We start from the raw sequence: 26749 nt of genomic DNA, 5'->3' as shown, positions 1-26749 counted from the left end.
CGGGGCTCCGGCCGCCCCCCCTGGCTCCGGCTCCCGCGGGGGGGGCGGCCGGAGGCTTTTTTGCCTGGGGCGGCAAAAAAGCCAGAGCCGGCCCTGACCCTGAGTTAGGTGCTCAGGGTCCCTCCACAATGCTGGGGGAGAGTCAGGTGCCTGAGAAAGGGATTCACAGAAACCACCACACTGAGCTGCCAAAACTAGCCAGTAGGAAATGCGGAGGAAGGGGTGGGTCTAAGCCCTCCCCCTCCAAGGGAATTAGGTGCCTAACTCCACCAGAGGGAGGCGTCTCCATCCACTTGGAATTCACAGCTCTGAACCCTTTCCTGGAGTTAGGCTCTAAGTCAAATCAGTCCTTTCTTGCAAAAAACCCAGGAGGAGGTGGAGGAAATGGTGGTGGCCCCCTTATGCTCAAAAGACCCTGGGTTAGGGCACTCACCTGGGATGTGGGAAACCAGGGTTCAAGTCCCTGCTCCAAATCAGGCAGGGTAGGGACATGAACCTGGGTCTCCCACAACATCCCAGATGAGTGCAACTAACTGCTGGGCTGTAGTGCATAAAAGGTGAGTGGCACCACTGCCTCCTCTGTGGCAGTGGTGCCACATGTGGGAAGCATGTCCTGATGAGGCCCTGCAGGCAAGACAGGTGGGAGAATAACTGATTTGAAAATCCCACCAGGGCTGGGCATGAGCTAGAACACCAAGCTACTTGGTGGTGTCAGGACTTAGGTGTCGGTGTGCATGTCCACTGGCAGAAATGTAGGTGCCCTGGGGACTTCAGGCACCTATATGATTAGGCAGCAGCTGAGTGTGGTTTTGTGACTGCCAGTGGCACCTAAACGCTGGACTTAGGCACCTAAAGGGACAGGTAGACAACTACGTCCCCCTTGTGAATCTAGCCCAGAGCCTCTATCTGAAGCAATGCCTTCCTCAAGGTTATGTTAAACAAACGGCCTCCATAGCTGGGACTCTCATTTATATTGACAATGACTAAGGCTACGATTAAGTCACGGAGGTCGCGGAAGTCATGGAGTCCGTGACTTCCAGCAACCTCTGTGACTTCAGCAGTGTCCTCTGCTGCCCATGGGGGCCAGGAGCTGCGGGGGCCGCCAGAGGTGGTGGGGAACCCCCAAACTTGCAGGCAGCGGGAGGGAGGGATAGTTCAGTGGTTTGAGCATTGGCCTGCTAAACCCAGCGTTGTGAGTTCAATCCTTGAGGGGGCCACTTAGGGATCTGGGGCAAAAATCAGTACTTGGTCCTGCTAGTGAAGGCAGGGGGCTGGACTTGATGACCTTTCAGGGTCCCTTCCAGTTCTATGAGATAGGTATATCTCAAAATTAAAAAAAAACAAAACCCTGAGGTCCCAGCCACCGCAGGCCCCCAGAGGTATGAGTGGTCAGGGTACCTCCCAGCTGACACAGGAGCCGGTGGCACCCCACAGCCCTCGGCCCCTGAAGGTGGGGGGGAACCCCCAGCTCCCAGGCCCCCCATGAGCAGCAGGGGACCCCCCCCAATCTGCAGGTGGCAGGTGTACCCCACAATCCCCAGCTGCTGCAGGTGGCTCCTAGCCCCTGCACAGCTGCCCCACTTCAGGTGATGTGGGGACCCGCAGATCCCCATTTTGTCCCAGATATTTTTAGTAAAAGTCAGACTAAAAATATCCGTGACAAAATCTTAGCTTTAACAAAGAGTACAGAAGCTCTATAGATGCTCAAGGGTAGCAGCCGCCAGTTTGATTGCAAAGGAGATCTACAGCTTCCTGGGTATGTTACACACTACAGTTCAGAGGAGACCATCTTCCAAATGTTTCCTCAAAATTCTATTAAAGTAGCCAAACATTTGAAAGTCTTTACTGCAGCGTTTCTCCTTTGGGGGCTGAAGCCGAGTTTTACATGACAGAAAATCATTGCCATGAATAGTTATAGGAGGTCAGAGCTGATGCTAATTCATGTAATCCAAAGCCACATGGTAGCATTTCCTTGACAATTTCACACACTGTCTCTAAATACAGAAATTATGGCTTCTTCTTCGAGTACTTGCTCATGTCCATTCCAATTAGGTGTGCGCGCGCCGCGTGCATGATTGTCGGAAGGTTTTTCCTCTAGCGGTACCTGTCAGGTCAGCTGTGGAGCCCCCTGGGGTGGCGCCTTTACAGCAGTGTATACAGGTCCTTGCTGACCCGCTGCCTGCTCAGTTCCTTCTTACCGCCAGTGATGGTTGTTGGAGCAGCTCGGTCTTGCGTATTGCAAGTGCCTACTTAGAGGTCTTTCTTCGAATAGTTGTAAATCGTCACCCAGTAGTGTTAATTAAATTAGTTGAATAGTACTTAGCTGGAAGATCTTCCCCGATTCCCTTTCCCCCGGATTGGGGCATGCCTCGGTCCCAGGGTTTAAGCCCTGTGAGACGTGCCTGCAGCCTATGCCAGGTGGTGATCTGCACGAATCCTGCCTCAAGTGCCTCAGGGAGGGTCATCAGGCGGATAGGTGCAAGATTTGCAGGGGTTTTAAGCCCAGAACAAAGAAGGAGAGAGACTCTCGCCTGAAGCGCCTCCTAATGAAATCTGCACTTCGCCCACAGCCTTGATGCGCAGCGCACCGGCGCGGGAACCCTCGGCACTGAGGAAGGACTCAGGTAAGGAGCATTGGCACCGCTTTCCGGCCCCGAGGCCCAGCTCCACCTTGCAGCACCATTCACAATCGCCAGTGCTGCATAAGACGAAGAAGGTGGTCAAGGGCTGCTTGCCAGCACGGCACACCAGTGGGGTGTGTCCTGTGTTGGGACACCCCAAACCTGGCCTGCAAGTCCTGCAGCCATCGAGTCCGGCTGTGACAGGGGGGCCGTCAAGTTCGGTGCGGGTGGGCTCTCTGGTGCCGGAGCACTTGGAGGGAGAAGACCTCGATCCTCCCACCACACCGGACACATCTGAAGCCGCATGGGATCTGATCGCCATGACGGCTCAATCCCCGGGCCCACTGGCACGTGCCCCGGCACCGTCACCTATCATGGCGCCGACATCAACAGCTCCGACAACGACAGCACCGATGGCGGCACCGCCCCCCATCATCGCCCTGGGAATCCACACCCCTGCTCCGCAGAGGAAGCCCTTCAAGCCCCAGCCTCCACTATGCTGCTACTCGGGGAGCACGAGGCAGGACTTCAATAGAAGGAGGGGCAGGAACAACAGGAGGAGGCCATAGAGATCCTCCTCTGACCAGGGCCACGGTTTGTCCAAACAGCCTCCTGGCCCTAAGCCTAATTTTTGAAGGTGCGCCTGAGGACAAGCCCCAGTCCATCTTCCCCCTTTGCGAAACATCTGTCCCACTTCTACTGTGCCTGGGCCCAGATTACCTCAGATCGCTGGGTACTAAGCACGGTAGAGATGGGCTAGTATATCCAATTCTGTTCCCTCCTGCCCTCCCTTCCCTGGTCCTCTTCAGGGACCCCTCTCACGAGCAACTCCTTTTACAGGAGGTGAAATCACTCCTCGCTCTCGGGACGATAGAGGAGGTTCCTCAGGAGTTCAGGGGAAAAGGGTTCTACTCCCAATACTTCCTCATCCCCAAGGCCAAGGGTGGGCTCAGACCTATTCTAGATCTGCGAGACCTCAACATATTCATAAAGAAAGCGAAGTTTTGCATGGTCTCCCTGGCCTCCACCATTCCTTCCTGGGATCCAGGGGACTGGTACGCCGCCCTCAACTTGAAGGATGCGTACTTCTGGACATCTTCCAGAGGTAGGGCTTTCCCCACTGGGACCTATTCATGACATGGAGCAACAGGAAGTGTCAGTGCTTCTGCTCCTTCCTGAACCACAGCCCAGGTTCTATTGCGGACGTGTTTCACCTGTCATGGGCAAATCATCTGCTCTATGCGTTTCCACCCTTCCCTCTCATACACAGGGTTCTCCTCAAAGTCCGCCTGGATAGGGCCTCATTGATCCTCATAGCACCGGTGTGGCCCCGCCAACACTGGTTCACCACGCTGTTGGACCCATCAGTGGACAGGCCTGTAGCCCTTCCCTTGTTCCCAGACCTCATCACACAAGACCACGGCAGGATACGACATCCGACCCTGGAGTCCCTCCACCTCACAGCGTGGAAGCTTCATGGTTAAACCACTCTCAACTTCAGTTCAGGGGGTCCTTCTCCGAAGCAGGAAGCCCTCTGCTCTTGCTACTTACCTCGCCAAGTGGAAGCGGTTCTCGATTTGGTCTATGCAGAAAGGTACTCCTCCACCACAAGCCTTGATCCTGTTTATTTTGGACTACCTGCTCGACTTGAAATGGTAGGGGTTGGCGACCTCTTCGATCAGTGTACATTTGGCCGCCATCTCTGCCTTTCACCCAGGGGTGAAGGGTAGGTTGGTCTTTGGAAACCTGATGGTAGGCTGCTTCCTCAAGGGGCTGGATAGACTGTATCCTCAGGTGAGGCAGCATCTTCCTCCTTGGGACCTCAATCTAGTCCTTGCCAGGCTTCTGTCCCCCCGTTTGAGCCCATGGCAACATGTTCCTTGCTCTACCTATCTGGGAAGGTAGCTTTCCTCATGGCCATCACTTCAGCCAGAAGGGTCTCCGAACTCAAGGCGCTGACATCTGAACCCCCTTACACTGTCTTTTATAAAGACAAGGGGCAACTACGCCCACACCCTGCGTTTCTCCCGAAAGTCGTCTCTCAATTCCCGAGAAATCAGGACATTTTCTTACCTGTTTTTTCCCAAGCCGCATGCCAATAACAGAGATCGCATGCTTCATTCATTGGACGTGAGATGTGCCCTGGCTTTCTATATCGAGCGCACAAAGCCGTTTCGGAAGTCCCCACAGCTCTTCATCACTGTTGCAGAGAGGATGAAAGGGCTTCTCATCTTCTTCCAACGTATATCATCCTGGATCACGTCGTGCATCAGGACTTGCTATGACTTGGCCAAGATTCCGGTCCCAACATTGACGGTGCACTCTACAAGAGCTCAAGAGTCATCTGCCGCTTTCCTAGCTCAAATGCCCATTCAGGATATACGCAGGGCAGCCAAATGGTCCTCTATCCATACCTTCACCTCGCATTACGCAATTTTGCAACAGTCCAGAGATGACGCAGCGTTTGGCAGGGCAGTACTGCAATCTGCGACCAGATGAACTCGGACCCCTCCTCCAAGAGTACGGCTTGGGAGTCACCTGATTGGAATGGACATGAGCAAGCACTCGAAGAAGAAAAAACGGTTACCTACCTCTTGTAACTGTTGTTCTTCGAGATGTGTTGTTAGTGTCCATTCCAAATCCCGCCCGCCTCCCCTTTGTTGGAGTATTCCGGCAAGAAGGAACTGAGCAGGCGGCGGGTCGGCAAGGACCTATATACACTGCCATAAAGGCGCCACTCCAGTGGGCTCCACAGCCAACCCGACGGGTACCGCTAGAGGAAAAACCTTCCGACAATTGTGCACGCAGCGCACACACACCTAATTGGAATGGATATGAGCAACACATCTCGAAGAACAATAGTTACGAGAGGTAAGCAGCCATTTTTTTTAGATACCCCAAAAAGAGCCAAGAGACATTAAGTGAACTAGCAGTAAGTATCATAAAGTGCAAGCCATGGCACAGTATTATTCTTCACAGCATCATACAGGATGCAAAATACAGATTTAGGATGACTTCAGTTGACTGAACTCTATCATGTACAGAATTGCTGCATGACATTTTATATAGCAATGACAACTGCAGCACCTGTGGAGGCATGGGGGAAACCCAGAATTTATAAATACAATGTGACAAAATAAAGGCTGTGAGGTGGCTCTGTCCCCTCCTCCCCCAGAAAGAAGTCAAATCCACCCCATAAATGCACAAAGATACACCTTTTGCAAAAAACCCTAAGGCAAAAAGCTTTCCCAAGTAATAAACTGTGTCCTAGGAGCCACAGCTTTGTCACCATCAAATTCCAGAAACTAAGTAACTGTGAGGTAAGTGGATGGGAGACCTCAAAAGCAACATCTATGGACCTACTGGATCATCAGTTTCATTTTCTTACTTATAGGTGGCACTCTTTCCCCTAACTCAGCAGTGAAGCAATTGCCCAACCCAATCCTACACTTACTCGAGTTAGTGTGATTTTTGTCACTCAGTTCAACTAGAGAAGGCCTGCAGTTTATCAAGTAATTTGGGACCCTCAAGACGAAAGGCTCTATGTACCTTGAATATATTTATTTATTAGTAGTAGTAATATTAGTAACAATAATAAGACTCCCAAATTTAGGTTTAATTAAAAAAAAAAATTTTAACCAAACTTACTATAAAGAGAAATGTTTCCATTTAAAAAAAAATGAAATCAATTTGTAGGAAACCCAAACCCAATATTGTACAGCTGCATGAGAATTTGAGGGGAAAATTGTTAACACCAGTTTAGTATCTTTATACAAGCTGAATGGACAGCAACTTGCATAAATACTGATGCCAGATGGTGCAAAGACTTATGGAAAAAAATACTTTTGCAGTTTGAAAAGTACAGTGAGCAGATTAATTAACCAGAAGTTTGAAAAGCGTTCTGATTTTCACAGGTGCTGATCACCTGTACCTCCAACTGACCCTCTGGGAACTGCACGTGCTTAGCGCCTCCAAAATATGGCCACTGAGGGCCTCACATTTGGCATCCAACTCTTCTGACAATTTTGGCTAAGGTTTGTAACACAAAAGCCAAAGAAGTTAACATCAGCATAAAAGGAACCATAAAACTCCCCAGCCTGGGATTCAACACAGTTCCTATAAACATGGTGTGGAGCCTAACCTTCCCGTGAGCCATATCCCCCACTGTCTCTCTAGTAGTCAATGTATTGCTCTGTCCCTGAACATCTGGGTAAGCGGAATGAGCAGCTGAGCTAAATTTAACTCCTTGGTCACCAAGGACCAGGTAGTCCCCTAAAACCCTACCGGAGGTGAAAAGAACAGTCAATTTAAAAAAATTCTTTCACTCTTAATCATCTAAGTGTGACAAGGGGAACAATTTAAAAAAATTTATCTGTACAATGTTCTTATAAGTACAACAGCATCGTACCTGCAATGTTGTGGCAAAAGCTATCCTGGACCTGGTAGGCAGGCAAGGGGTGTGGGAGGCGGTGGAAGATTGGCCACAAGCCTTTTTATAACGAAACTGGGACATAATTCCATTTCAATATAATTGGCTGAGTGACTACAACAGGCCACCAATCAGGGGCATTCCCACAGCAACAGGATATCCTGTGTTAGAAAGGAGGGCTGTGTTTTTGCAGAGCTTTGTTTATATGCACCAGCTGTTCAGAAAATTGCAGGGCTATTTCGGAGGCTTCAATCAATGGAATCTCAGCATTTTTACAGCTCCTCTTCAGTTCCACAAAACAGAAACAAAGCAAGAATCTGTTAAATTAACTGCTCCACATCACACAACTATGCTTTACATTTGCAAATTCTGGACAAAAAGACAAGCTGCTCAAATTCAACATGCACATTCCAGGCTCAAAGCTGGTATTCGCCTTGCCAGTTACCCCCGTGTCTTTAATGACGCACATGGGGATTTGCACCAAACAACTTCCATCTGAGGCATTTATTACCTTTTAAAAATAAAGTCACTTTGCAGTTTTATGGCAATTTTCACGTGCGTTTCTCAAAGCACTTTTCAGACATTAACTAAGCCTCAAGATAAGTCCTATTTTATGGATGGAGGGACTGAGGCATACCGGTAGAGTTGGAAGTGACACGAAAAGACAGTTGTAGAGTCAGGATTAGCTCTCAAGAGCCCTGATTCCTAGTTATTTGTTCTAAGCACTGTCCAATATTCCCCTTCTGTATGAACAACCTATATTTCAAAGGAGAACTTTTAAGATAACAGGTCTGTATTGTGAGGCTGATAAATCCAAACTATAGATTATATTAGAAAAATACATTTTGAGTGTATTTATATGAATTCAGGAAAAAAACAACTGCCACAGACAAATTCCTTGATCCAGCCCATTCTATCCTATTTATTTTCTCTCTCTCTGCCAAAGCATTTTCACTAGTTGTCGCCCTCAGTGGGTAGCCTACTCTTTCATTCATCCAAAATGGTTATGACAACAAGTGATTGATGCTGGCCTCAAGGCCAGCAGATTTTTTTAAGTGGTTAATATCCCTCTATTATGTATAATACAAAAAAACCCATTAGCTCCACGTGCAGGAAAAGATGTAAAATTGACATCTTCAGTCCTGAACTTAATCTAATCAGATCAAATCTATGGTATTTTTAATATACCTATTGTAGAGGTATCAAAGCACCAGATGATGGATGCCATGTCATATATTTGTAACTTCTTCTGTGTCTTTAATAAAACAAAGACTTAGAAAGTTCAGAGAGAGAAGAAAACCTCAGCTGTCTGGGCCGGATCCCCAATGGATGTAAATCAGTAGCTCCACTAAAGTGATTTACAACAGCTGAATATCTGATTCTTTGTTTCCACAATTGTTTGTTTAGCAAACTCAGATCCTGTTGTTTTACAAGGGCATCGACAAACTGTTTAGTTCTCCAATGTCACTTTTCAAGCTGTGTAATAGATGGCATGTTTATATTTGAGGTGTGTGCTTCAGAACACGCACCATCTACCGTCACCGCCTGGGTGCAGCTTTTTTATGGTTAGGAGCCACACTGGTTTAATCTAGGAATGATCAGTTAAACACACAGATACCCACACCCAGAGCAACAGATCCTCTCTTCTCTGGTGCATTAAGGGTCTCCTTTCCCACTACATACAGCTCTAGCGGACTAATTATACTGTTATTCACACTGGTTTTACCTGAGCAGAACTTCACTTACTTCAATGGAGTTACTCCTTATTTACATCGCTACAAGTGAGAGGAGAATCAGGACCTGCATGTGTCAAGGAGCCCTCCACAGAAAGGATGGTGTAACAGTCCCTGTGTTTCCTGGAGCCACAGGACCAAACCCAGCGGTGGCAGCTCTGCCGTTCATCCCTTTCTGGTAGGTAAACTGAACATCATGCAATTTGCTGTATATGGATTTACTGCAGGAGACCTTGTACACTAAAATTCCTGCCTTCTGAACATGAATGTTAAAGGTCCCAAGGCACTTTCCAAAGAAGTGGGAGTTTGCCCATCTCCTTGGCCAAATTTCTTCTTTCCTTCACTACTGTGCAGCTGTGCACTAGCTGGCAGTCATCATTCCCCCAGAGGAAGTTGCACTATGATGTTGTAGGGAGATATTTTGAAAAGTTTTCTATATAATTGTGAAATATTATGACTGCTGCCTGCTTTACACCACATTTCTTCAAGGCTTCCTATTGTGATGGCTGGAGCTCAGTGGATACCCTTTGGAAGCCATCTGTGCCCATGTTGGATCAGGCCCAGGGGATGTCCCTGAGTAACAAAGTACTCTCTCGCCTCCAAGGTGGGCCAAATGTAGTCCCAGTCCTGCCAGCCATGCAGCAAAGGCGAGATGAATGTGACTTGTAAGTGACTTGACTTAGACTCCCTTCTAAAAACAACTGGAGCTCAAAATGGCATTTTCACATTTCAACTGGCAAATGCTTCCGTGACATGTCTCCTACTGCACCCACCTAGGCCCCTTGGATGTGGAGAAGGAGAGAGGGGAGCTCATTTTTCCCCTACTGGATTGAAGCTTGTGTGTAAATAGTCCACCCTCAAATGCCAATGCCATTCCAGGGAACGTACCTCAAGGTCTGAGTTCACTTACTTACATTGTAAGTTCTTTGGGGTGGGGACTATCATTTTGTTCTGGGTTTGTACAGCGCCTCGCACAATGGGGTCCTAGTCCATGGCTAGAGCTCCTAGGTGCTACAAATAATTGTGCACAGAAGGTATCAGAATCAAATGTGCACTAACACAGCAAAGGGCCCCAGGATAACCCCCCTTGGCTACTAGCAGGGAATTTACACCTGAGATACTATAACCTGCCCAGGGGTATCAGTGCTGTGAAAATACAACTAGGGGAATAATTACCTGGTAGTAAAAAGAAAAGCACTTGCTTTAAAAATCCAAACTACAGTGACCCAGCTACCACATACACTAGATTAGTTTGACTGGTGTGACAAACATTCCCGACCTACGCTGGGTCGTGCTTTCTTTGTACTGTGACAGATCAAACTGGCCTTTGTGAAAGTGAATTCAAATTGAAGCTGCCAACAGGGCTTCTCAAAAACAGACATTTTATTCTGGAAACTCACTTTTCTTTCAAGTGTTAATACAACCCCCCCCTCCATAACAGGAGACATAGAGTCCTGCCTGGAACTGGGATCCCACGGGTCCCACAGGACCCGCTGCCACAATAGCGGGAGTGGGTGGGAAAGGGATTAAAAATACTGTAACACCCTGGCTTTATGTAGCTCATTGATGTTGCCCTCTAGTGGCTGTCCCACAGAGAGGATAACAGATCTACTGCTAGTGCTGACTGAGGGAGTTCACCTTCAGCTGCAGCCACTGAGGCCCACATTCCTGAAGGTGAAGGACCAGCTCTGTGGCTCAAACAGATCTATTCCACCATATTGCTCTCCACCAATCACATTGTTATCCCCCTCATATCCAGTCAATCAGCGCTCCCCCTCTCGACAAAATCAATCCTCCCTGAAGCTGAGCATCAGTCCTTGCCCCAGGGGGCATTCTGAGCCAAAACATTAAAAATTCTGCACCAAAAATTAAAAATTCTGCAAATTTTATTTGTCAAAATAACACTACATAATTACACCAGTTTCAATTATTTTGGTAATTTATTTCAAAATACCCGTCAGCAAGTATGTCTGTAACAATACAAACACACACAAAAAAATCCCCCAGGAGTAGAGAGTTAAAGAAACCCCTATGACAACCCAGTTCCTGTTCTCTGTTCCCCTCCCCTCCACAAGCCCAGCTGGGGGCCAAACACACCCCCCCCCCCCGCCCAGCCGCCAGGCCCCCCCCAGGCCAGATACCTGCACTCCCTCCCCCCCAGCTCAGCCGCGGCACCCCCTGGTCCAGATACCACACCCCTCTCCCCCAGAGCCCAGTCATGGCGCCCCCGGCCCAGACACCCGTCCCCCCCAGCCCAGACACCCGCCCCCTCTCCTCCCCAGAGCCCAGGGATCCAGAGGGAGAAACAGCCTGATGCTGGGTCCCAGGCTTGCACGGAGTTTCCTTTGCACCGCCCTCTCCTTCCCTCAGGGCATGCTGGAAACTGCAGCTGCTTGGAACCCTCTAGCTCCCTCCCCTTTCCCCCCAGCAGTGTCTTCTATGTGCGAGCTGGGCTCTGTTGGGTCCAGCGGCCCCTAGTGGTGGCCAGCAGCACTGCAGCCCATTGCTGTGGGGGAAAAGAAATTCTGCGTGCACAATGTTAATTTCTGCAAAATTCTGCATTGCGCAGTGGCGCAGAATTGCCCCAGAAGTAAATCCTGAGCCCAACTGGGACTCCTATCCTGCTGCTGCCCACACCCCGTTTGATTTTCTGTATACCAGCTCTTTCTCCTGCTCCTTGGCTATCTACTCATTTTTCTCCTCTCCCTACTCTTAAGAGCAGCTCAGAGGCTACTCTGCATTTTCCCCTACCCTCCTGAAATACAACTAGTGGTGACTGGGGCTTCCACTTTCTTCTTCTCCTGTTAAAGGAGCTACAGCATTTGCTCCCTGCCTGTATCTCTGCTTCACAGAAAGCCTAACTGCCTTCTTGTTCAGGCCCTTCCCAAACTGGGACTGCCCTACTAGCCTCAGAGGCTGGATTTTTCTGCCCTGCTGGGTGCAATGTTTATGTGGACAGTAAAAACCCTATGGCTCTGATTCTAAGAGCAGGAGGTTTTCCTGGGTCCTTAGTTAAAATGTTCAGTCCCTGCAGTTGGTTGTGGCCCTCCTCCCCAGAGCTGCCCCCCTTTCAGCAGTGCTGTATGTATGTATGTAGCTGTGTAAATATTTTATTTCATCTCAATCTTGTCATGATGAATATTTCAACGAAACATTTTCTCCATTTCCCTCTTGGTCTCTCTGGGTAAGTGACCAGTTTGAGCAGTTTAGTGTCTGAAAATGGATAAAACATTCAATACACAGCAACAACGTGTTAAATACACAAAGCTAACTGAAGAGAAATCCATTATTTATGATCTCTGTGACTTTAACAAGCCAAACTCTTATACTGAAAGGGCTTAGGTTTGAGAGCAAAGTGCATTTTGAACTGGCTTCTTCAGAGATCCCTTTATTGACTGTCTGGTTCAATATGTTCTGGATTCATAGGCAGAAAACTATTATTATTATTTTTTTTTGCTTTAACATAGATGTTTCCAACCTGTGAGCTGTGATCCCCTGAGGCGATCTACGGGTTTTCAAACCTGTTCCCATTCCCTATCTCTGATTTCCAACTGAAACAGATCTCCTCAGTCACTTGCTACCAATTCCTCCTCAGCTAGGCCCCCACAACCCACTCCACTACCAAAGAGCCGGGTAAGGGGTAAACTGATTGCAGTCTATAAGTGCCTACATGAGACATAAATATGTGATAATAAACTCTTCAGCCTAGCAGGCAAAGGTATAACACGATCCAATCGCTGGAAGTCGAAGCTAGACAAATTCAGACTGGAAATAAGTTGTAAATTTTTAACAGGGTAATTAACCTTTGGAACAATTTACCAGGGGTCGTGGAGGATTCTCCATCACTGGCAACTTTTAAATCAAGACTGGATTTTTTTAAAGATATGTTCTAGTTCAAAATAGATAATAATTCCCCAGAATTATTTTGGGGAAGTTCTATGGCCTGTGTTATGCAGGAGGCCAGACTAGATGTCCTTTCTGACCTTGGAATCTATGAATCTTTCCCTCCCCTCCCCTCCCCACTCCACTCCACTCCACCCCACCCCACCCCACGTTTTCTATCTGCTTTCCAGTCCTGTGTTATTCTTTTAGAACAATTAATTTCCCCCGAAACCTAAATGCTTTCATCTCTCTTTAAGAAGCTATGGGCCAGATTGTGTCACGAAGGTTCTAGCACTGAACAAGGGGCAGGGTGGAGCCGCCCTGCCTCTGAAAGGGATTGTGACTCAGTGAGGAACATTGCCCCTGGAGCTCCTGGAAAGCTGGCTCTCTCCTCCCCACTCCTGTCAGAGAGGCTCACATTTAAGTCACTACAGGAGCTGCTGTTTAACTCTCTGAGCCTCAAATCAGCCTCTGACTTCTCACTGAATGCACCATTATTTGCAGCCACAGAGTTCTGTGCTCCGACTCGTTTGTGCAGGTTATTTTGGTAATTGGGCACTCAGCTACACAGTCTGCAGACACAAATACCCAGTTTGAAGGCACAAATTTGTTGCAGCAAACATGTCATTAGAGGTCTTGGCTGAAATGTGGCCTTTAGGGGCACCCAAAAATACTCTCTCCTCCAAGGAAATCTTTACCCAGCAGACATCCCTTGTCCCCAACGCTGCTTAGCCCCTGCAGATACTTACGACAATCCTGCTCGTCTGCCTTGTCTTTGCAGTCTTCGTCACCATCGCACTTCCAGTTCAAGTGGATGCACTCCCCATTGCCACACCTGAATTCGTGGGCCGCACAGGTGTTCAGCACCTGAGGCTTGACTTTGTAGCCACACTTCTCCATCGATTCATCTGAGTGGTCTTCACAGTCGGGCTGGTTGTCACAGACCCAGGGCTCAGGGATGCACACGCTGTTGTTGCACTGGAACTCGTTAGGGTTGCAGGTGAGGGGCGAGCACTTCCTCTCGTCACTGCCATCGCCACAGTCGTTGTCGCCATCACACACAAAGATCATGGCTATGCAGGTCTTGTTACTGCACTGGAACTCACTGGAAGAACAGACTTTGGAGTAAAAGCAAACAGGTGAGTTGGGAGATCTTCAACCTAGTCATGCTACCTCTTCCTACCTTCAAATTCCCAAGCACAAGGATAAAGCAAACAACCTAGTCCCCAAGTGGACACTGCGTCCATGTCACAAACCCACCACACACCCTTGGGCAGTCTCTGCTCAGGAGAAACCCAACACTGGAGCAGGCTAGGAGTGAAGTACATTAGCTAGGCTGTGTGGTGTCCAGAGCAGAGTTGTGGTAGGCTATCACTGAGGATCATTAACACAACTGTGCGTGGAGCCCAGGAGTGGAATAGTTGAAGGGCTGAAGGTCAAGACTGAGAAGCACTGGCAGAACTGCATGGGGAGCTTTGGACAGAAGTGTACGGGAACTGAAGATCAGGAACAAGGACCACTGGCAATTCTGTGTGTGGTCCCAGCACCAGAACAGCAAAGGTATTGCAAGCTAAGACTGAAGAGCACTGTCTGAGCTGTGCTGGGAGACAAGCAATGGAACAGCAGAGATATTACAGTCTAGGATGGAGATACACGGCAGAATTGTGTGACACAGTCTTGCATAGCTCCCGATGGCACTATACTGAGCTCAAGCCAGTGCTATCAGTTCCTGACTTTCACCAAATTCACCCCCCAAACTAAGCAAATTTCAGATTTTTACAGTGTCTTGTTTTGGACATATTAAGTGGGACACACAGGGTAAATATTCAGTGAGTTGTGCAGGAATTAGCTGCTGAATCATGCCGATAAATCCCTTCACAACGTACTGACTATTTTCCCTGGAAGTCACCATTCTGCATTTACATACAAATGAGACTTTTTGAGCTATGAAGGAGAACAGACATTTTTCCTTTGCATGCCTGATTTACTGCTGAGCCAGAGGAGTCTGCTCAAATTAAACTTTCAGATGTCCCAACAATGGTCACTCTTACTGCAAAAAGAAAAACACAGCCACTGGCAAGAGTTCCCTATAAATACTTTTAATTGGTACCTAATTTACTCGGTTGTTAAGGAAAAAAAAATCAGTTCAGCTTCAAAGATCCACTGGAAAATTATGGCTTTTATAAATTATATTAGATTAAATAATCTGTCTTGAAAAATGCTTCTTTTAATTGCACTCAGGAGGCTTTTGTCTTCAATAGCAAAAGTACTTATTGCCTCTTCTGCACAGCTCCTGTGATAAACCACACTGCTGAAATAACACTGGTAGCTGAGACACAACACGGAAAGTGCATCTGAAAGACAACAGAATCTCTACTACGTGGGGTTACGTACCAGCTTTGAGGGTGTGGCAAGAGTACAGGGAGAATGATCTAATAAGGCCACGTCTATACTATAAGGTAGGGGTGTGATTCCCAGCTCACGCAGACATTGTCACTAGCTCTCATCTAGCTAGTGCACTAAAAATAGTAGTGCTGCTTCCTGAACCCTGTGAGTACATACTCAGCACAGCTATCCCATGCTGCGGCTTGCGTTACTACAGCTATGCTACTATTTTTAAGCACACTAGTGTGACAAGAGCTAGTGTGAGTGTATATACGTGAGCTGGGAATCACACCCCCAGCTCTAAGTGTAGACATACTCTAACAGTGTTATACAGAAAGATTCTGGTTTTTTCACCTAGGAAGATAAGCACTGACTGCTTGCAATGGAATTATTAGCATATACACTACCTGAATCATGAACTTACCAGGCTGTATGGGCAAAGAGCAGACCTGAAGTTTCTAACTCCCTAAAGTTCTAGTGTTCTACCTATTGAATCTATTTTGATATGTCCTAAAGGAAAACCTAAGAAACCCAACCCTCCCTGGATCAGTCCCAGCAAACCCAACTTCTTTCGACCTGTCTGGGCATTATTTTGGCTCCCATCACCTAAATGCCAAAGGACAAGCCCATTTGAGGGAGTAGAGGTGTTTGCCTTCCTTGGTAGCATCTCACACCAACCACCAATGGAGACAGAATTTGGTGGATCCATTTTTTGATTCAGTGTGGCAAATCCTATGCTTGAATTTTTAAATCCCGTGGTATGAAATCACTAGTGCACTAAAATTACAAATTACTAGAAGCTCCAAATTAAATTGCTTGTTAGGGGGTTGGTGGTAGAATGGGGCAGAGATGTCTTACCAATAAGAAAAAGATTCAGATTCCCAAAACAGTCAGAGGAGAAGGATACTCTTGAGCACAGCCCATAAGCTCTTCTATGGATGCGATGAAGCAGATTTTTAAAGGAATCTCAATTCCACCTTCAATTTTCTGGGTGCAATTTTATAGCTGCAATTAAGTGCATCTGAAAATTACAGCATTTGGTCACCTAACTATCTGATTTGTTAGCACACTCAGGTGGAGAGATGTCTAAGCACTAGGAACTGCATCTAAAAGTAATTGCATGGCAGAGTTGGAGTTCATTAAAAGAAAAAAATAGGCGCAATCTCTACTTATATGTCTGTCTTCCTCTCACAAACATTTACACGGCACCTGCCTTTCTCCAAAGATCTAATTGTGCTTATTTAGCTATTCTGATTAATTGGCACTTGTATAACTGAAAACAAAATGATCTATTAATCTGATCGATCGGTCTTCATCTCTGTAATCTAGCAGCCATTTCAAATGGGTAATGTTATGGCATTGTGGAGTATTACTTTGAGGTAACACAGCTATAGCCTTACTGATCTGATTGAAGAGAGATGATAAACATGAGAGCTGCAGTGACTACATGCAGATAACGTAACAGATCAAGGCTGAGCTGAGGAAATACATCAAAACAAATGTTAGAAAAGCTACCTCAGAAAAAAATAAATAAGCAAAGTTTGCATAAGCTCTTGATCCCTAATATTTTGGCAGGATTACAGCAATTTACACACTCCAACTGTGAATTAATTTCCTTCCCTGAGCTGTAATGAGCACATCTTTCTTCCTTGTTTTCATTATCCCCACCTCTGCCCCTTCTTATGTTTGTATGTGTTGCCTGTCTCCCTTTTGAAATTTGCCAAGTGTGCAAATTAGAGATGGCCACATGTATCCATAGAAAGTGGGGGTCAGTCACCTACAGACAATGCAAATTAATATAGAAGCTCCTCCTCCCCTGTACACACAAACCCCACTGAAATATAAAATGTATCGAAAATCTCAGACAGAAAGGAATAAAAGCAATTTTGCTTTCATGCCTCTCCCGAGGACTTCTGCAATGAAGCTTATGATTTCCTAGCTACTAATTCACAAGCTTATGATTATTTTATTTTGTTTTTAAAATGTGAATTCAGTGCTGATGCCGAATAGGACCAGCACTAGAGACTGAAGTCCTTTGTTCACCGAACAGGTACAGCATGGGCAGCAGACACCTACCACTCCACCCTTGTGTCTCAGCCTTGATCAGGGAGGGCTTCACTGGCACATCTTTAACCCTGGCCCAGAAGCATGTAGCTGCATCAGTGCTGACAATGGGCACAAACTCTGCTTGTGCAGACAAAGCTCCAGTGGCAACAGTGGTGACAGTTACAGTGGTGGTTCATGTGATGTGGTCATCGGGTTACTATGGACTGGACTGGTACCACTGACTCATTTTCCACAGGCCTCAGACAGAACTCTGCCTAGGCAGTGCACATTGGCACTATAGTGGCACCCCCATAGAGAGAGTACTCCCCCTTACAGACCCATCTGGCTCCACTGGCTTTTAAGAAAAGCCTGTCTCACCTTCAACCTACCTTGCCCCCCCTAGCGACTTTCAGAGAGCTAGATTTTATGGGGTGTGCTAGGAAGAAGCAAAGCCTGCACTCTCCAGCCACACTGTGGCTTGCTCTTGCACAGGGCTGAAATAGGGGGAGAGCACCTCCTTGTACTCTTTCTATGCCCACACAGGAGCCAACCACATTATGACCTTTTGCATGGCTTTACACTGGTATAAAGTACCCCCTGGAGCAAGAAAAGAGTTGCATTATGAATTACTATACACAGCACATGCAGAGATAAGGTGGGAGGAATAAGTGAAAGGCAATTTAGATACACATCATCCTTCCCAAGTCTGTCTGGATACTTAGGCAACCCCCATTACTACAACATCTCAGAGCTTCCCAGGGGTCATGGATCAGCGTTCATGTCGCACTCCCCATTAGTACCCGGCCCAGCTAATGATCCAACCAGCAGACCAAATTCGGTGATGAATCCTGGTCACGTGCCACCTGAGGCATATTGCGCATACGCTAAGAAGTGCTTCCCAAGTATTTCAATAGAAATAACATTAAACAGTAATTAAATATCCACCATGGTATTTATTTCTCCTTTGACTTGAGCAATTTGTTTACGTTCTCTAATTTTGCTACCTGCCCTATTAGGAGATTTTTTTGTACAAAAGGGAGAAAAAACAATATTAGTTTCAATTTTTTTCAGTGGAAAGAAATAAGGGTTGTAGTCTCAGATGCAAAATCTTTTTTAAATATGAAGTGATCCCAGTAGAAATCTTGAAAATCTTTGATTGGCAGGAGTGTTGCAGCTCTGACTGGACCTTGGGCTCCGAAACCCACCCCCTTCCCTGGGCTTCAGTACCCAAGCTCCAGCCCAAATTGCAACGTCTACTAGCTGTTTTTAGTGCCGTAGCACAAGCCCGAGTCTGTAGACCTGCGCTTTGAGACTCACTGCTACAGGTTTTAAAAGCAATGAAGTCGTATGCTTAGTGACTCAGTATTGGCACCCTTTTCTCTCAGTCACTATTCAGCCAATAGGATGCTAGTAGGCACGAGGAAGTTGGAGGTGCCATCTTTCGGATAAGATGTAAAACTGAAGCCTTTGTATGGTCAGTTCTATGGCACTTTTTGTAAGAGCAGAGAACAGTTACACTGATGTCCTGGTAAAAATTCCTAGTCATTTATATGAATTCTGTTTCTGTATATTCCACGTTTGGTTTCATTTGTATATGGCATTCTCTTTTACTTCCTACACTCGTGTAAGGTCACTGGGTACTGCTTAACAGCTGCAGTGTTTCAGTGTGGGTAAAGCGAGTCTTTTGTATAATAACTTTTCCATAAGGCAGGAATCTATAGCGTAATTACTGTGGATTTTCAAATATTAATTTGATGCGAAACAAAATGTGAAATCGACAATATCCATCATTAATAAAAAAGACACTCCACCATACAGCTGCAGTAGTGACTCCCTGATGAAGGCTGTTACTAGCGTCTCGATAATAAGCTCAATTGATTTTGCCTCCTGTTTCTCAAAAAAAAAAAAAAAAAAAAACCATCCATTTTGCTTGAAATTACATGTGTAGCTTACAGCCAGACAAGAACTGTTTGGTAAAATTTGTGGTGAATTGACAGAGTTTCAGAGATACTGGGGTGTGGAAAATGAGGTGAATTTCACTTTTTGAAACTTTTTTTGCAATGCAACAAATGTTGAAGTCTGTAAAAAGAGTCAGTGAGGAATATGAACTATTCCTGAGTACGATGAAAACAAAATGCATGTGACCTGGTGAAAGAGACTCTGAGAACAAAGAACTGAAAACTGTATGAAATAGGCTAAAATAGGGGGAGAGGTCACTCACACAATCTAAGAACAGACATGAGACTGTGAAAAGGACAGGCCTTGTGAGAGGACGTGACATATTCTGAAACCTACCAGCGTCCTAGGTGGCAGATAGGCATTACCTGGTAAGCATGAACATAAGCTGTTTATTGTTTTCAGTATGTTTTCTCTGTAATGCTTTTCTTCTGAATAAATAATGCTTTGCTTTATGAATGCTGGCTGGTCACTTGTTAACCCTGTTGTTGCCCCACAGAGAAGAGGGATGTAGGTGCTGAACTAAAGTCAGATCTGCTGAGGTAGTCATAGTGAATTGCAGGATGAACTGCAGCCTAAATCCCCACTCTCGAGAGAGAGTGTTGTGGGACTCTGCCTCAAGAAAGGTGATGATGGCTGAAGGCCTGAAACATAAGCTGGGTGCCCTTAAGGAAGCCACAAAGGGGTCAGAGGTGCCGTTACCTTGGAAACAGCGACAATATAAATTTTCAAAGACCTTGAGGCCATGTGTCAGGTGCCTCTGTTCAAAGCAAGATTCATGCTCCTTGGGGCTATTTCCCCTCAGAAGGCTGCCCTCTAGGGAGGGCAGCAAAAGAGAGGGAGGTAAATAATGATGACCTTGAAGTGAATTCCTCTGAATAAAGACAGGCCTTCCTTAGAGGGAATAATGCAACAGAACTGCAGTCTCACCACTATTAGTGGCTGTTGCTATGGTGATTGATATGGAGAAGCCCATACAGATGAGGCGTGCAGAAGAAATGGTAATTCCTAATTCTAGTCAAAGCACTAATGTAGCTAAGGAGCCAGGGAAACCATTTCAAATAACCTCACAAATTAATATTTGCATTTGTCTGCTTCTTTTGCAACCCAGCTCCCCACAAACACAAACAAGCTGTTTTTCCAGTCTCTGCAGCTGCATTAGAGTAATATTAGTTAATTATAACAGTGTGACCAGACTACAAAGTTACTGCTGATAAATAATTGTTGGTGCAAAAGTGTGTTATTGATCTAGAGCAAGTTTTCAGAGACTCATGAGTTCATTGAAAATGGCTTTATTTTCGTGGCAATACAATTAACATATGTACGTAAGACCGGAAAAGTCTTAATTTTTTTTTTATATCTTCTTCACTAACATATAAAAAGTTACTATTGAGAACTCGCAGTGTCCTTAGTTCTGTTCTGTAATTGTTACAAGACTCCTGACTACTGAAACAGCACAGATTTCCCGGTTAAATAACTGAAAGGCACATCAAAATAAGCATGATTCTAGTGTAAAGAGAAAAAGGCATTAGGATGCATAAGGTTTACATTGTGTAGTTTTATGTTCAAATTGTAGAGATGCCTACAGGGGAAGAGATAAAGACCTATCTTTACGCTTTTGATGTTCTTTAAGAATGTAATCTGTTGAATCAAATTTTAGATGTTCTGTAGTAGATATAATTTTAGTAGAAATATGTGCAAGAAAGTGTTTGGATTTTTTTTTATTCTTAGAATTGGAACCTGGATGAGATGTGCGCACTCACATTCCTCCAGACATGACTTGTTTGTTAAAATGGCAATTTTACAAATTATACCGATTTGGCAAATCACTAAGAACCATACAAGAATATCCATTAAACTAATAGCTCCATGATATTAACATACAAATTCATAACTATCATAAAATTGTGTTGTTTTCAGTTACTAAACTAAGGTATTAAAGAATAAAGCCATGATGCTGCACATGGATCCACAAAGGGAATATTATGCTCATGCAGAGTCCTAGGGAGGGGAAGTGCATGGGATTCCCTCTAGCTATAAGAATTGTTTACACTGGTCCTTTTGCATGGTGGCGGCTAACTTTGCCACTGGGGAATTTAAATCAGAGATGTTTTGCCAGGAAAATCAGACTGTATGAATGTCATACTTTTAGTCCATTATACTGAGGTTCACACTGATTATGCAGTATGTGCTAATATGAAATAAGTTAAGAAGTACCCAAAAATATTTGTCTGAATTTTCCATCTCTCCCCTTTAGAAAAATGCTGCTTCTGATTTCCTACTCTCAACTCAGGAAAGGAACTCTGCAAAGTCTTAAAAGCTTTAGATTAGTCAAATTAAAGTTATCAGATTATAGCTAGATCTGTTTTAATCCCAGGGAGTTTGTAAACTCCATTTTTGTTGTGATTAGAAAATAAAAAGAAAGTCAGATTAAGACTTCAGTGGTGCAGTGCATGCTACCTCTTCCTACCTTCAAATTCCCAAGCACAAGGATAAAGCAAACATCAACCACCAGGACCAACTGAACCACCTTTGGGTCATAATTGATTCTCAGTTAAACCCATGTAAAACAAGAGTAATTCCACTAAGTCAACTAAGTCAGTATGGATTTATGAGAAAAGAATTTGGCCCATTGTCTTACATTGGAGATTAATAATATGTTCACAGTGTGTTTCCTTGATGGACATCTATAAACAAAATGGTTGCCGGCAATAACACACCACGGCATCTTGTAGCTTCTAAACACCTACTGTCAATCACTGTGTAGCTACTCACACGTCTCAAAGCCATCTGGGAAAAATAGATTTTATTTTCCAAATTCTTAGACAAAAGCCAATTTGTTGAATGGATGGCCCTGTAGGAACGTCTGTGAAAGGCAGAGAGGAGAAAAACAACATTCCCCTCCCTAGAGATATGCTTCTGAATCAATGGGCAGAACAGGTAAGAAAAAAACATTCAAAATGGAAAGCCTGACTTCAGTCAGATAATCTTGTAGTAGCTATGACAACTGAGAGAAACGCAGGCTCCAGAGGTCTAGCTCTGCTGAATAATGAGGTACAAAGCTGTGTTCACATTACAAGCAGTGAGGTCACTGCCCCATAAAAATCTCTACCTCCACTAATTTAATCTGCTTGAAGGGAATTCTTCACAAGAGGCGATATTTCTTTTTACTGTGGTTCACCGCATCATTAGACCTGAATATTCACAGCATTTAGCACACTATATTATTAACTCCTCTGGAGCAAAAGACAAATCAGGAGAAAGCTAAAATTTGCCATGCAAAACCTTGTGCAAAATTTACCCTAATGATGCTGTTATCTCCAGCATTTCCACTAGAACCTGAGATCCCAAACAAGGTGGAGTGAAACTGCAATGATAATTTACAAATATATGTTTGGAATAAAATATAAGCATGCTGGCTTGTGTTGGGTGGGCAGTCAAAGATTCCTTTTAGATGCAGCAGTAGGGGTGGAAAAAAACACTATCATAAACACAGGCCAAATTTTCAAAGGGCAACTTGGCCTCTATTTGCAATTCTGGTAGCACTGCTATTTGGTGGGTGCACTGTGATAGGTATGTAAATGATTATGACCATGTTTAGAAAATTTGGCCTAAAAACTACAGCTATTCAAATGGGAAGTTCCATAAAAGGAAAGCAACACTGATATAGGAATAAACGTGGAAGCAAACACTCTTAGGCCAAGGCTCTGATTCCACGGGTGTTAACGGGATGGAGATCCCTTTGGTGTTGAGTTCAATGGGATTAGGATTTGGCCTTTCACGTCTACAGTTTTTGTATAAAAAGTATTTAGAAATAAAGGGCGGCGTAGGGTACCCACCTGCCCAGTTTTCACCCGGACAGTCCGGATTTCGGTTTGTGTGTCCAGGTGCCATTTGGCAAGCCCTGATGTCCATTTTTTTTTGATCTGTGGAAAAGGCGGCAACCCTAAGCGGAAGGAAGGAGGCGGCGCAGCAGCAGCCGTTGCCTCCGGGACCAGGCTGCTCGTGCGGCCTGTGGTGTCGCATGGCCCTGCGCAATCCACAGGTGGTGGGCCAGGTGGCCTTGGCCGTGCTGGTGAAGACACTGCGAATGACGGGGGCGGGGCCTTGAGGCGATGAAGGGGATGGGGCCTTGAAGGAAGAGGTGGAGCAGGGGAGGGGTCTTGGGGAAGAGGCGGAACAGGGGCAGGGCCTGGGGGGAAGGGGTGGGAGGGGGCGGGGCCTCAGAGGTCCAGTTACCAGCCATTAGAAAGGTGGCAACCCTAGGGCTGCAGCTTAGTGTATTTTTGGTTCATACCACCAGCACTACTGGTGAGATGACACATTAATTCTACATTCATATGTGCAATCATTGCTTTAAACTTTATAAAATATAACCTAATTGTGGACTAAACCTTCTCAGCTATACTTCAGCCCAGAGGTGATTTTTTTTGGAAAATGCAAGCAAAATCCATTCAACCGATTTAATTGTCTGCGGGTAAAAAAACAGCATTTTTCAGCCATGATGAAAATTTTCAGATGTTGTTTTTGTGCTTGGCCAATTCACAAAACAACTTTCTTTTAAAGCTTCAGATTTTTCCTGACCATAGTCTTGGAAAAGGGCTGTGCCATGTTTGAAGATACTTGGTTTTGAAATAACGTTTGCAAATTGTGCTCAGTTCACAGAGTTATAATGTAGTGGCTAGAGGGAGCAAACTATATATACCACTGCCCATAAAAGGGAGGAATGTTCAATCTGCTCAAATGTGTCTCATCATAACATAAGCCCTTTCACTGCTATACCTAAAGCAGATTCTCTTTTAGTTTAAGTAGTAGAAAGCTGTGTTTGGGGATTAAAAGATACAGAGTTCTGGACCCGCTCTCACCCAAAAAGTCTTCTAGGTACATGATGTGCAGCATGGCTGGCAGCTATGGAATGACACAAATAGGAGGCTGGATATGGGATTTCCACATCCATGAACCCTAGCCACTGGGGGAGTATATAGTGAGCCAACTCTGGGCTAAATTCTGTCCTCTGTTACACTGTTGTAGAAGAGGCAGAGGCAACTTCTCCCTCTCCAGCAGCAGGGCAGGATCTTTCTCTAGCACTCAAGATGATTGTTTATGCATCTACGATTTCAGGATACGTCCACTGTATAAGTTTAAATAATGTAAAATATACATTAAGGGAATGCTAACGTTTGTATTTTAATTATTCAAACATCTGAAAGCAATCTTAACTCTGTCCCATAATAATCTTAATTTTGTTCCTTTGCATTAAAATAAAGTATTTCATAACAAGCTCCTACAACCCTGGGCAAAAATGTATTTTTTTCAGCAAACACCACAATATAATGCCAGTGGAAAGAACTGCACTTTTTAAAAAATGCACCTTCAATAAAACTGTATAAAAACATTAATCCATGAACCTTTACTTTAAACTGCACCTTCTTCTGTACCCTTTGAAGAATATTTTATTTACTGAACATACTGATACGTTACATGATTTTAGAGTGAAAGCTCCTATTGTGAATCCATGCACACAGGAAGAAAAGTTGAGGCTGCTATGGGAACGCTGAGGGTCAGATTCCAGGAACTACGTTCTGCTTGCTTGGGGTGTGGGCAGGACATCACTCTGCATCAGTTGTGGAATAGTACATTACACCTGAGCTGGCTCCAACATTAGGAAGAAGCAAAGACTGCTTAACAGCAACCTTTGCCCCCACATCTCTTCAGCTGCACTGAGCAGAGCTCTGGCCCAGCTAAAGCTCTGGCCCGAAGTGTGAATTTCTTGACATGTACAATTAAAATCTCTACCTTAACATTGCATTAATGTAGGGTTTTACATTTAATTATGCTAGACATTGATACATTCATCTGGAAACTACCCTCATTTTTACTGTAAGGGTGCAATTATAGCTAGCCACCAGGTTAATTTTTTTTTGCTTTCTTGTTGTTATATAGCTCAAAACAAATATGAATACGGAATGAGATATTTCCTAAAGAACAATGGGGATTTTCCTGTCATTTCTACTGCTTTTGAAGGAGATCTAATACTTTAAGCAGTGATAAAGTCAAAGCTGTCCACGATGTTTAATTTCTGGATAGCCTGGGCATAATGCACAAGCATTAATCCCTCCAGCTGTCCAGTAATTAAACATCATGTGAAACCCAGAGGATATCATTGCTTTCCTACTTAATCTTGTTTATGAAGGACTTTCATTTGTTAAACCTACAATCACTTTCTTTCCATTCTTGAGGATAATATTAGATTCTTCCACCAATACAAGTGCACCCAGCATATAGCTATTTTCCCACAGTAGCAAGCTTTTTGCGAGAAATACATTTGTTTCATCACACATTGACATAATTAAGAATGGGACACTGGGCCCATACTTATTCCATTTGCATGAGTACAAGCTTACTAAAATCAATGGGGTAATTCAGAGTAGAATTTGGTCCTGTGTGTTTGATTTCCTCTGAACTGCATATGACTGAACAGCAAGCAGTGCACGCAGCTAATGAAGGCAAAGAACAGAATTCATAGAGATAACAAGGCTTGGTGGAATTTGATTTATCGTTTTTTTCAGTTTCAATGATTAAGATAGCTTTTTTTTTATTTTTAACTATTATAATTTTTACAGCCATGGGAAATTAAAGGGGGGTTGGGGTTAAAGCAGTACTAAAAGCAGGGCTGCAGGGGGTTCCCTGCACAGACGAGGGGCCCAAGATACTCTCAGGCAAGGTGCAGGAGAAGCTGTGGGCCTGGTCCGGCAGAGCAGAGACCCCCAGCCAGGTGTGCAAGGAGAAGAATGAGCTGTCAGCCACAGGGGAGGACACCCCACCACTGAATGGTTCCTGCCCGCGGACAGCTCCCATGCTCCTGGCTTTCACATGAGGGATTGGGACTGTGACAACAGAGCTCCAAAGAGCTCCTTGCCCTGCTGATGACACTGGATCCCTGCAGATGCAACATCCAGGGAAGACTTCGGTCCTGACAAGGCAGAGTGGAGACCACTGGCCTGGGCTGAGCCGATCCCCACAGGCACAAAGTGCAGGGGGAGGCTGTACTTGCGCTGACCAATACCGATGGATTTTTTTCGTCGATTTCAGTGTGTCAGCTGAAATTAACATTTACCAGCATAGATTGATTTAAACTGATCCCTGTAAAGCCAAGCCATGATGAAAAAGAATGTATTTATTAGGCTAAAGCAGGGGTAGGCAACCTTTCAGAAGTGGTGTGCCGAGTCTTCATTTATTCACTTTAATTTAAGGTTTCGCGTGCTGGTAATACATGTTAACGTTTTTTAGAAGGTCTCTCTCTATAAGTCTGGGGGAGGTGTGGAGGTGCAGGGCAGAAGGCTGGGTGTTGGGGGGACTCGAGGTCAGGGCAGAGGGCTGGGGGTGTGTGGAGGTGCAGGGCAGAAGGCTGGGGTGTGTGTGGAGGTGCAGGGCACAAGGCTGGGTGTTGGGGGGAGGTCAGGGCAGAGGGCTGGAGGGTGCATGGGGGGTGCAGGGCAGAGGGCTGGGGTGCTCGGCTCGTGTGGGTGCTCCCAGCCCCCTGCCCTGAGCGGCTCAGGGCAGGGGGCTGGGAGGGATATGCCCTGTTCCACCCCCTTCCCCAAGGCTCTACGGAGCAGGGAGCACGCTTGGCTCTGCTCTGCTCCCCTTCCCCCTCGCAAGGGCCATCGCCAGCAGGGAGAGGGAGGGGGAGGAGG

At 45.5% G+C, this 26749-nt stretch overlaps 1 protein-coding gene across 1 annotated transcript in view; it reads right to left on the bottom strand.

Annotated features, from left to right (window-relative positions):
- LOC113406546 (low-density lipoprotein receptor-related protein 8-like) overlaps positions 1-26749 on the bottom strand; it is a 268015-nt gene that overhangs the window by 45039 nt on the left and 196227 nt on the right. The window contains exon 5 of the mRNA XM_026651832.1: positions 13415-13783. Within this exon, the coding sequence (XP_026507617.1) occupies positions 13415-13783 (369 nt within the window). The remainder of the gene's footprint in view (positions 1-13414; positions 13784-26749) is intronic.

This window comes from Terrapene carolina, unplaced genomic scaffold (genome assembly GCF_002925995.2).
Source record: "Terrapene carolina triunguis isolate 2854851 unplaced genomic scaffold, T_m_triunguis-2.0 Scaffold103, whole genome shotgun sequence".
NCBI lineage: Eukaryota > Metazoa > Chordata > Testudines > Emydidae > Terrapene > Terrapene triunguis.
Note: the sequence above shows the minus strand (reverse complement) of the source record. Positions and strands in the feature narration are given on the sequence as shown.